This window comes from Primulina huaijiensis, unplaced genomic scaffold (genome assembly GCF_012295235.1).
Source record: "Primulina huaijiensis isolate GDHJ02 unplaced genomic scaffold, ASM1229523v2 scaffold16847, whole genome shotgun sequence".
Lineage (NCBI taxonomy): Eukaryota > Viridiplantae > Streptophyta > Magnoliopsida > Lamiales > Gesneriaceae > Primulina > Primulina huaijiensis.
In genome coordinates this window covers 177,998-189,182 of record NW_027343420.1, presented here as the reverse complement: position 1 = coordinate 189,182, position 11,185 = coordinate 177,998, and the positions used below count along the sequence as shown (strand labels likewise).

The following is an 11,185-nucleotide window of genomic DNA, read 5'->3' as shown; positions in this document are numbered from 1 at the left end:
GAGAAACAATACTTCTAACAGTACCTATTGTTCGAGATCATGTCAGATATATATTAAAATATATGATTTTTGTTATGAAAAGCAACTCGCATTTTGTTATGAAAAGCAACTCGCAGCTACTATATTTTAGGAATATACTGAATAAATTTCAACGTGCAAGAGTTTGCAAATCATATACACTAAGTAAACACTTAGAAGATTATTGACAGATAGATATATAAAACAAATTAAAAAAAAACTAAAATAGTTATAGTTTTTAAATTTTCATATTGAAAAATATTTTAATTTAAATATGTACACAAAATAGAATTATTAATTAAATTATATAACAAGGAACCAAATTTTAAAAATTAAACAAAGAAAATTTACTTATAATCCTGGCCAGAAAATTGTATATCTAAAAAATCCTAACAAAATTGGTTCATCTAATAAATCAGATCCATCAAATATCAATACCAAATGCCAACTTGATGCAGATACCCCTAATATCAAGTCAAAATTCATAAAATTTCCCCTTGATTTCATTGGCTTGTTCAGAACTAAATTTTGGGTCCATAAATTTTCTAAAAATATGTTTTTTTAAAAATAAAAATTAAAAAGAAGAAGAAAGCCGTACCATTTAGTGGGCGGGCCTCTCACGATTCTTATGTCAAACCATAAGCAAAAGCCCATGAAATTTGAAAGCCCATTAGTTAGCAAGGAAGAAAAAGGCCCAAATCCAGCTAAATATGGCGGCCTAATTCTCTCTCGTATATCCAATACCCACGCAAAACCTTGAATCGAACTTATGTCAATGGCCGACGGCGAAGATATCGGCGAGTTCTACCTGCGTTATTATGTCGGTCACAAGGGGAAATTCGGGCACGAATTCTTGGAATTTGAGTTCCGACCCGATGGCAAGCTCCGTTACGCCAACAACTCAAACTACAAGAACGATACCATGATTCGCAAAGAGATATTCCTCACGCAAGCCGCTCTCAAGGAGTGCCGACGTGTAGTCTCTGAATCAGAGGCAAATATTCCTCTCAATTACGCCAATTTCTTCGGAATTATAATGGCTCTTCAGGGTTTTGAAAGCTTGTTGTTATGTTTGTGTTGCAGATAATGAAGGAGGATGATAATAATTGGCCGGAGCCTGACCGAGTGGGTAGGCAGGAGCTGGAGATTGTGATGGGGAATGAGCATATTTCGTTCACGACGTCCAAGATTGGTTCCCTAATGGATGTTCATACAAGCAATGATCCCGATGGTTTGCGCATTTTTTATTATCTTGTTCAGGTATGATTTACCTTTACAATTCTTCAGAAATATTTTCTTTTAATTTACCAGATATTCGACTTGATATTTGATGTTTGGGAACATTTTCAAGTGCATTCAATTTGCATCCTGCAAGACTCGATATTGAATGAATTGTTCTTGCTTATATCTGTTGATGGATCAAATCCTGGCGATCGAATCTATGACTGTGTTGTCATAGGAATTTGAGTTATGTTTAGTTTGGTTATGATGAATTAAAAAGTCTCTAGAAAAACATAAGTGAATAAACATGTTTGTCTTGTTTGTCTACTGTAGTAGCTTATAGGAATTTTTGCTGATGCATTAAAAAGTTTCTAGAAAGAGATAAGTTAATAAACATGTTTGTCTTGTTCGTTTACTGTAGTAGCTTATAGGAATTTTTGCTAGACGAATAGGTTTAAATATTCTGTTAAATACATGATCCTGCATTGCCAAACTGACCAGTTTCATTTATAAAGCACTGACATTGTTGTGTGAAATAGACGGCAGAGTGTTTCATGAAACCTTGGTTGGATTGAACACCCTGGATGTGATGTTAGCTTCATATTATTACTGCAGGGTCATATCTATTTTTGGCCTGTGATATATGTCTCACCATTATTATCTCGTATTAAAATGAAAATCGAAATAATAAAATATCGAGACTCTTTTATAATGGTATTTGTCCATTTTGGTTATCAAAAAGGACGGTTCTTTATTCATGTCCCATGAATCATGATGGTTCCAGTATATCTCGACTCATGTCATACTGCCAAATTCCATGTTTCTTATCTTGTTCTCTCATTTCAGGATCTGAAATGTTTTGTCTTCTCTTTAATCTCACTCCACTTCAAGATCAAGCCCATATAATGCAAGTTCAAAACTGCTGCAGAAGCCACACAAGCTATCGTCTTGAGTTTGACCACCTCTTTGGCCATCTTTTTTGTAGTTGTTGAATGGTTTTATGGCTTGTTTTGCTCGAGATTGTAATGCAAGGTTGCCCAACCTTTAATTTGTTGTCACTTGAAACACGATTATTAGTACCATATGTTTCCTAATTTATATTGACCTTTTTAACTTGCAACTGGTGTTTCCATATTTCTCTGTAGTCTGAGATACTCGGAACTTTTCCGAAGCCGCTTATCGATGCTAATTTAGTCACTTCTTTTATATGTATTGCCTAATTCTTTGAACGTTGAGCTGTAGAATGTTAAACCTGTGAATCTGTGATACGTTGCTTAACTAGTTTCTCCGATTGATGGTGGTGGTGGAGGCTAACACTGACCTTGCGACACTTAACAATCATACCTATTTATCTTATATGTACATCCACAATATATATATATATATATATAGACACACACACATTTGTATCTGAGTTTCGTAAGTTTCGCCTTCAATTTAAAATTTTAATAAATAATTATACCTTGAAGTTTTTGCAAGATCTAGTGATAAACAAATAGTACATAATTCAAGCCGTTAGCTCATGTAACAACTAGCAACGGACAACAATAACCCATCCGAAAGGCTAGAATTCATCAAAGGTAGCTCTGACTTCTTTATAAGCATCAGAAGTTATAACATATGCCTTCCGCCTCATGCCAATGGCGAAATTTTTAGTACTTCTAATATCCACAATTAGACTCCCATTCTACACCTCGGCAACATACACGGTTGGTTACAACTTGGGTTGGGATATTAGCACGGATCTTGAATCATGGCCAAAAGACAAGACTATCATGGTTGGGATACTTTATGTAAGACGTCGCAACGCCCCCACCTTGATAACTGGTGCTCCACTTTGATCAGTTAGATTTGTTGAGCTATCAACGAGTGTTGAGTTATTTGAACTAAAGCTAGAAAAAAAATTGATTGTTTTTTTTCAAACTCGAAACTGCAAATCTATCGCTCAATAAGATATTGTGTTGTGTATAATTTATCGAGCTCCGCTAGATTATATCTCTGACTCATCTAAACGTAAGTTTGATTAATCTACTATTTTCTGATGCTAGCTTCCTCGCTGAATCTGCAGTATTTCAGTCATTCTGTGAGCGAGGTGACCAAAGAAAACTACGAGGGATGCAACACGACCGACGTACTACAATCGAGTAGCATTGGGAACACATCTTATCCGCTAACCAGAGTTGGGGATAGATATATATTTCGTTTGTGGCAATAAGTTGCATTGGGATGAAGCTTCATGTCAACGTTGAAGCAAATCAAAAGCTGGCAGCAGCAGCAGCACCAGCACCAGCACCAGCCCGCGCCCCCCCATAAGTGCGCCAGGAGGAGCCCTTCCACCAACTTCTTCTAAGAGCAACAGCCACACAAATTCATCATCTACTAACTTTGCTGGCATGAATTATATTGTTTGGGCCATTTTTGGGTTGCTTGTTTGGTTGTCCGGATGTGTAACGGAAGTTTGTGTTTCTCTCTCTATACATGGTGAAATGAAAGAGGAGCGATGGCTTGGCTCAGGTTTTGTATTTTACGGCACGAGTCGTCGCAATATATCTAATTACGTGTTTGCATTTTTTTTTAATGTAATTTATCATGAGAATTCTCTTTCGTTTCAATATAACTTGGTCTGGAAAAGGAGGTTTTTAACTTCTAACGAAGATTTAGAAACCAAACCACATGCTTATGTAACTATTTATCAGTGAAAACCGTAAAAGAAAACAAGAATTTGGAGGAGATGTTTAAGTATAAAAGGAAAATGTCGACATAAAGTGAAGCAAAGAATAAATTTGAGCGTTAAAATAGGCATTGATCGTGGTTCAAGGGTCAAGGAAAACAACCCTCAAAGTAGTTCAAGGGTCAAGGAAAACAACCCTCAAAACTAACTAACGCTGATTTGTAAATAGAAACAAAATGAGATGACTAACGCTAATTTGTAAATAGAAAAATTCATTTAAATTTAAGAATGCGAACAAAATTTTCTACTAGAGAGAACAAGAGAAGAAACAAAAGGATAAAAAGTCTGAAGACTACAAATGGCATTTTAAGAAAATGATGACACGACAAACGGCTGATTGTTTCCTATTTGTACTGTTTGTTGCCTCTTAAAGTAATTGCGATTGTATGGAGTCAATAGCACAAACCAATTCCCAAATAGAGTTACAACAAGTTTGAATCTCAGACTAAGATTGATATATAGGCATGCCAAACTAATTAAAGTTATCAAGAAAAGATGTAATATGGATGTCCGGGTGCAAGACTATTGCTGCCAAATTGATTGTAGTTCTAAATTGATTACCACTGTCTTCAAGCGCATAAAAAACTGGAGAAAAATCATCAATAAGGCCTGTATCGCATTGGACGCCTAAACCTTGGAACCCTCCTGCATAAGAGAGTGAAACCTTACATGTAAGACACCGAATATTAACCCGGGGGCGAAAGAGAGAAAAAATTGGAGTAAATGAGTATCTGCAAACCCATGGACCTAATCTTTCTTATAATCCATATAAACGCAAAGCAAGCACAAAACAACTATAGTCTTGCTTACCCATAACCATAAGTGGGGTAAGCAGGAAAACCGGGAAAAAATGGCCTTCTCGATCCGAAATATGGATTTGGACGCCTTCCCCGATACTGTTTCATTCCTGGAACATTTGTTCGCTTAGCAGATACCTGCCAAATATCACAACACAATAGTGTCAGGAGTTCAATAATCATTTGCATGATATTAAAAATAAGATGAGTCAACGGACCTTCAGTTGACGGCCATGCAACTCTGATTCGTTCAGCAGTACAGCATTTTGAACAGCCTCATTTTCAACAAACTCTACATAAGCAAAACCTTTCGGCTGACCAAACTTATCTGTTAAAATGGTAACCCTGTTGACAGTTCCACAAGACTGAAAATGCTGCTGCACCTCCTCAGGCGTGCAAGCATAGTCCACCTGTAATTGGATAAGAAAAATTGCCAAGGATCAATTGGAGAGGTAAATCACACACGTACACCCGTAATACAGAACATATACAGATAGATTCATGATAAAGCTTCAGTATGGGTAAAATAATCAGTAGAAACTTCAAAGTTCTCTCTGACTTGTGATTTATAAAAAATCGCGATAAGTAAATCCAGCAATCTTTAGCCCTTCTTGAGACGAGTAGGAAAATGATGACAAGAAAAAAAAATTAGTCCAACATAAAGCAAATTTCATTTTATTAAACCAGTAAAATCCATGTTGAACTAAAACTTTATAATGCAACCCCAGTTTCTTCAACATAGGCTGCAAAAAAATCTAAAATTGATTAAATGTTTTGATATTGATTTTACATAGGTCTACATTCTCACTGGAAGGTATTGAGTAATTACTTTTGGTCAGAGAATTCAAACTTGAACCAGGGACAAGTGAGAAATTGTTCTCTCTTGTTAAGGACTCTCCCTTGAGGACATAATCTTCAACATAGAAGGTTTAGTCATAGCCGTGTATTTCTTTCATTTGGCAAGTAATATAAAGACTCATTCTTATTATGCAAATTTGTGGTTGTCACAATATGACAAAACTGGCATTGCTGTGGTGAAAAATCAATTAAGGGCCAAGAAACTCACGTTACCGACATATATAGAGCGAGAATCCACTTCCTCCTTTTCAGCCTGGGTAGCAGAGGCACCAGCTGAATCATCTGCATGCCCACCGAATAATTTATTAAAATTAGTTTGGTCAATATGAATGATGATAAAATCACACATATCATGAAATAAAGGTGGGATGCCGAAAGTGAGAACATGCCACAAGAGGTTCCAACAGACAACTATAAATCTACAGCCAGTCATTTACCAAAACAGAAGTGGGAAAGCCCTAGAAATTAAGAACAAGCTAAAGCCTACAAGAAGTTCCAAAAGACAACTAAACATCCACCGACAAAATTTTAGAGCCTCCAGAACAGGCAAACAACAAGAATACTTCTAAAATCATTAAGCCGGTCCAAATAAAATTTTGTTCTCTCTTCCTTGCTCTTCTGGGGAGGACAATTTTATTACCACTTGACCATGATCACATTCACTGACTATGGTTAACAAATGAAATATATTTCAATAAAAAAAATTCAACTTAGTCCAAGTGCAACACATTGCTGCCAGTCTATAAAAAATAATTTTAGGAATATCAGAAAGAGAGGAAAAAAACTTCCTAGACAACTCACCAAAACATCACTCCAATTGTAGATCAATTGTTTTCATTGTAACACAAGCCACAACCAGTCAGATAGTGAAATAATTTTGAGACCACCAGTAAGCACTTAAGCGAAGTAACATGATTGAAAGTAAATGTGTTCTATATTTCGAAATTGATCGGTTAAACAAGTGTATCTAGGTTACTGGCAACGACAATCATAACAATCAACACAAAGAGATGAAATTCTACACCAAATCAGCACAACAGCATTGTAGATCGGGAAAAATTCAAATAAGAAAAATGAGATGAAATTCTACATCAAATCATTTCACTCATCTAAACAGAAACTAGATAACTAGTGAAGGTTGATCGATTCAATCATGATTCATTCCATTAGTAGATCTTAATAACTATTCGCCACTCATTCAATTGCTTAAGCATTTAAGCCAGATCCAAACAGTGTAAAATGATTTGCATATAAATTATCATTGCCTTGATGTGATTTAGATCAGGCCCATACATATGCAGGAGAAATTGATTACCTACCTTTTTTGCGAAAATAATTCATTCGATCTTATCAATTTCTTCTTTTTGCTTGTGGTGCGGAGGGTAGGGAGGCGTTTGTATGGATGAAGCGAGAGGAAAAAGCTATAAATACTCCCAAAGAATAAAAAGGAAACTATAAACCAGTGTGCTCATTCAAAGGTTAACATCATTAAATGAGTAAGACTTGTTGCACATTCAATACTTTTGTTTCACAAACAAATAAGTGGTATGCCAGTCCTTTAGATAGGACAACTGAAAGTATAACACGAGTATCAAAAATTTAGATAGGTGGAAGTAGCACAACAGTTTCGCCTTCGCTATTAGAAGTGCAAGGCACACCAAGACTTATAAGTATTAAAGACTAGAGCCTACGCATTAAAAGGGTAAAACAACGCACATGCTTTATTGAAGTAAAGTGCCCCAAATAATGATATGCTAGAATCTAAATATCTGAATAAAATTTAATCACATAAAATACAATTTGCATTTTAACCATTATTAAAATCAATACACAAAATTCATTAGTATATAAACGAAGATAAATTTCTATGCATGCATTTCATCGTGGATTTACTCTCTCTTATTTGAAGGCGCACTTAAAAGTGGCCTCGAGCCTTTGGAAAATATCAAGCCTTGGGCTTTATGTCATCTCCAACACATAGGAATTACGAGGTCCCCTTTTTTTTTTTTGAGAAAGGAGAATAGAGGGACGGGCTTCATTAAAGAACTGTGCCCAAGTCAAGGTTATAAGAAGCACGAGGCTTGTGAAACGCCAAGACCAAGAATCATGAATTACACGTATAAGCGTGATTAGTCATAAATTAAGCATGATTTTCTTAATAAAGTTGATATAGTTTTAATCATATCAAGTGGTACAATAAATTAAATATATAAATATAGTAATTTTAAAACTAACTATATAAATTTCAATCTCCGGAAAACACAAAAATTTCAAAATTATAATTGTTACTAGTTTCTTCAATTATATCATGTACCAAAAAGAAAACCTAAATACTGTCTAACACTTTGTTGGACCATAACCATTCTTATCTTCTTTATATAACTCACTTGTAGAATCATTCAAAACATACTCATTCTCATTGGGTTTATTTGGAGAAAAATAAAAGAAGCTAGAATTTTCCTCAGATTTAAAAATATTGAAAGTCCAAATGAAAGTTTAAAGATTATTTTCTTCTCCAATATTAATGTCGAAACTAAAAGGCTTGCAGTTTATTGAGCATCAAACATGTTTAATGCGATGAATTATGTTTGACCATAACCATGTATATGTTTTTTGCCAAATCGTTGCTTTTTAAACACGTTTCCCGATAATCCAAACAATTTGTAGTCTAAGGTGGTTATTAAAACCATCAAACTAAGTTTAATTCTTTAATAGTTACCATACAAACCATTATGAATATTTTCTTTTGAAGAAAGAATACTATGAATGAAGTTTGATTTTATTTTATACAAATCAAATGATTTCAGTTACAAAAGGTAATTTGCCTACCAATGCTAAAAATATTAAGAACTTAAGATGGGCTCCCGGTTACAGTTCAACAACATCCTGCCATTGGCTTTTTATTTCCATAAACCGAAATTGAAAAGAAGTTCTCGACTTTGGAACTGAAATTGAAAATGGCTTTAAATCTGATTTAGGAGATGATTTTGGTTTCTATTCACAATCCGAGAACCTTAGCAAGGAATCAAGTGAACATAAAGGCACGATAACAGGTATGCAATTAGATTTAGCAAATTGCATGATTTGTCTAGAAATGAATTATGAAAGCATTGATTCACGCCCACATCAAAGGCATGTAAAGGAAGCTCACCAACTTCATTAATAAAAAGTAGAAATCGAACTTTTAATTTTACAAACTCGTACGCTTTAACTCTTCACTTATAAGCCTCTCATATTTGCAATAAAAATAATTACTCCCTTCATTGCTTTGAATGACCACCCCCGGCTATAGAAAACTGTCCTAACAATCTAAAAATGATTTATCTCCACTCGCAACCACAACAAACACCACTATCTAGCATGAATGCATTAAACCTAAACTCATCTTCACAAACACGTCCTACCAGTAAAGTTACTAATTACAGAATTACCCATATTTGAAGTTATTTATTAATCACACACACGTCACTCCCACTAAATTATGTGTGTTGCTTGCATTTGAAAAAGGTACTTATTAATTAGTCACACGGAGAGGAAGTGAGGAGGCAGAACTAGAGTGAAGCACGAAGGCACGAGGTAAGCACAAATGAGAACAAATCAGCAAAAGCGAAATATACAATTACAGATACATAGAAGCCATTGTTAACAGATTGTGTACAAAAAATGGTATGTTGAGCCAAAAGCTAACTTCTCGTGACTCTCATCTGTCTACTCTTCTATATGCATATAAAATGTTTCAAGGGGGTGTTGCCGACTTCTGCAAACCCATTCTGGTACACATCTAAAGGGGCACATGTGTGCTAACTTTTAGGCCTTATTTTGTTTCAGTTAATAATAACGTAAAATATATGTGTTGAAAACATGAAAAGCTTATGCATACCAGTAGCACAGATTGATACAAAAATGGCAGACAATTTGATACAAAATGAAGCCATAAAAAATAAAATCGGCGTGACTAAGGAAGGTGGCCAAACCAGCAAGCTAGAATAACCAGATAGAAACCACAAATTGAATACCAGTAGCACAGAAATTTAACTAGGTGTTCAGGTTAGCATTTGGTACTAATATCAGTATTTAGTCAGATTTTAGAATCAGTTTCCATGCTGCCAACTGTATAATGGTCTGATTAGAAACAATGAGAAGTATGGTACTTGACTTGTGGGAAATTTGGTCAGCACCATTAAGGTAGATGAAAAATTAGTAGCACACACTCAAAATGAATGGCAACTATAAATATTCCAGACTTAAATGTGTGGTCATATGTAGACTTCAAATCGTACGCATCCAATGTATAATACTTTTAAAAAGATCACAATGAAGAAACAACTCTCTTTCCTATGTTGAATATTGTGGACTGCATCTAATATAATTGCATCCTGAACTTATTATCTGGTTTCAAATAACTATCATGTATCTCGCGTCAGTTAGAAAATAGTCAAACACAGTTCAACATATCAGCAGAATTAAACAAGCACACAGCGATTTGATGCCAAAAGAATGTTGATTTTGAATTTATATGAATTATCTTGAGCAGAAGTAGATAACAATAATATACCATCCAATTTGGTATAAATAAAAACCAACAAATTAAACTGAAACAAGCAATCACACACTAAAAACAAATACTAATCAAGTCAACAAACATATGTCAATTGGCAAATACCTACATTTGTCCCAAAATCGTTACCCTCGGATTCTCTTAAAAATTGGGCATACAAAATCTTTTGAAATCTTTAATCAGGTATAAATTCAAAACTTTTGCAAAACATACACGGATACAACATAAATAAAAAAGTCCATGAACTCGGAGTGAGTAAAAAACCTTGTGTGGCTCCCATCTCCTTCTCGACCTTTGCCTGCAAATCACGAAGCGCAGATGCTTCCTCCTCGATCTCCTGCAATCTCTTCTTCATACTCTCCAACTCCTACTTAATGAAACCCCATATCACACAAAACTAAATACGCACTATTCATACACAAACAAACCCTTATTCAATTTTCTTTTTTCACAGAAACAAGAACACAGCAAAACACCTCAGATTTGGAGTCAACTTCGGCTTGAGCTTCCATCGATTGGTCGAAATCGGATTCCATGTATGCTTCCTCAGGCACATCACCGCCGTAAATGTCGTCTTCTTGTTCGTGAGACCCCTTGTACTCCATTCCCAACTAAATTCCTCTTTACCGCCTCTACTTGTGTACACAATAACTGTATGTATATGCTTTTGATTTGGGGGAGAAAGAAGAAGGGAAGGAAATGGGAGAGGGGAAGAATAATTTAAACGACACCCCAAACTGTCGTTTTTTTTTTCTTTTTATTCTTCTGTTATGGCACTTTTAGTCTCTGTTTGGAAGTTGGGAGTGAAAAGGAAGGGAAAGACAAAAAAAAGGAAAATTTTCAGTTTTCCTTCCATTTCCTACATTTGGATGGAAAACTTTCTTCTAAATTTATAATAAATAAATAAATAAATAAATCATTAATTAATTTATTTATTTTCCCTCCATTAAAATCCCCCAAACAACCCATTTTTTTAAATTTCCTTTCTTTTCTCTTCTTTTC

The 11,185-nt window shown here is 34.9% G+C and overlaps 2 protein-coding genes across 3 annotated transcripts; one reads left to right on the top strand and one right to left on the bottom strand.

The window, feature by feature from the left end:
* Nucleotides 1-745: 745 nt before the first annotated feature.
* On the top strand, nt 746-3,818 carry LOC140965908 (protein mago nashi homolog). Of its 2 annotated transcripts, XR_012173183.1 has the most exons (4): nt 746-1,012; nt 1,102-1,278; nt 2,086-2,290; nt 3,316-3,818. XR_012173183.1 is itself a non-coding variant. In XM_073426155.1 (3 exons), the coding sequence occupies exons 1-3, from the start codon at nt 788-790 to the stop codon at nt 2,143-2,145; spliced, it is 462 nt and encodes a 153-aa protein (XP_073282256.1). In that variant the 5' UTR covers nt 746-787; the 3' UTR covers nt 2,146-2,612. The 2 variants fall into 2 exon arrangements, 1 of the variants encoding a protein (XP_073282256.1); XM_073426155.1 differs by lacking the exon at nt 3,316-3,818 and having other exon boundaries at nt 2,086-2,612.
* Nucleotides 3,819-4,247: 429 nt separating this feature from the next.
* LOC140965944 (polyadenylate-binding protein 1-like) lies at nt 4,248-10,912 on the bottom strand. The gene is made up of 6 exons (XM_073426226.1): nt 10,660-10,912; nt 10,448-10,550; nt 5,834-5,907; nt 4,986-5,177; nt 4,781-4,905; nt 4,248-4,615 (listed from the first exon to the last, which is right to left on the bottom strand). Exons 1-6 carry the CDS (start codon nt 10,786-10,788, stop codon nt 4,570-4,572), a joined length of 669 nt encoding a protein of 222 aa, XP_073282327.1. The 5' UTR covers nt 10,789-10,912; the 3' UTR covers nt 4,248-4,569.
* Nucleotides 10,913-11,185: the final 273 nt, after the last annotated feature.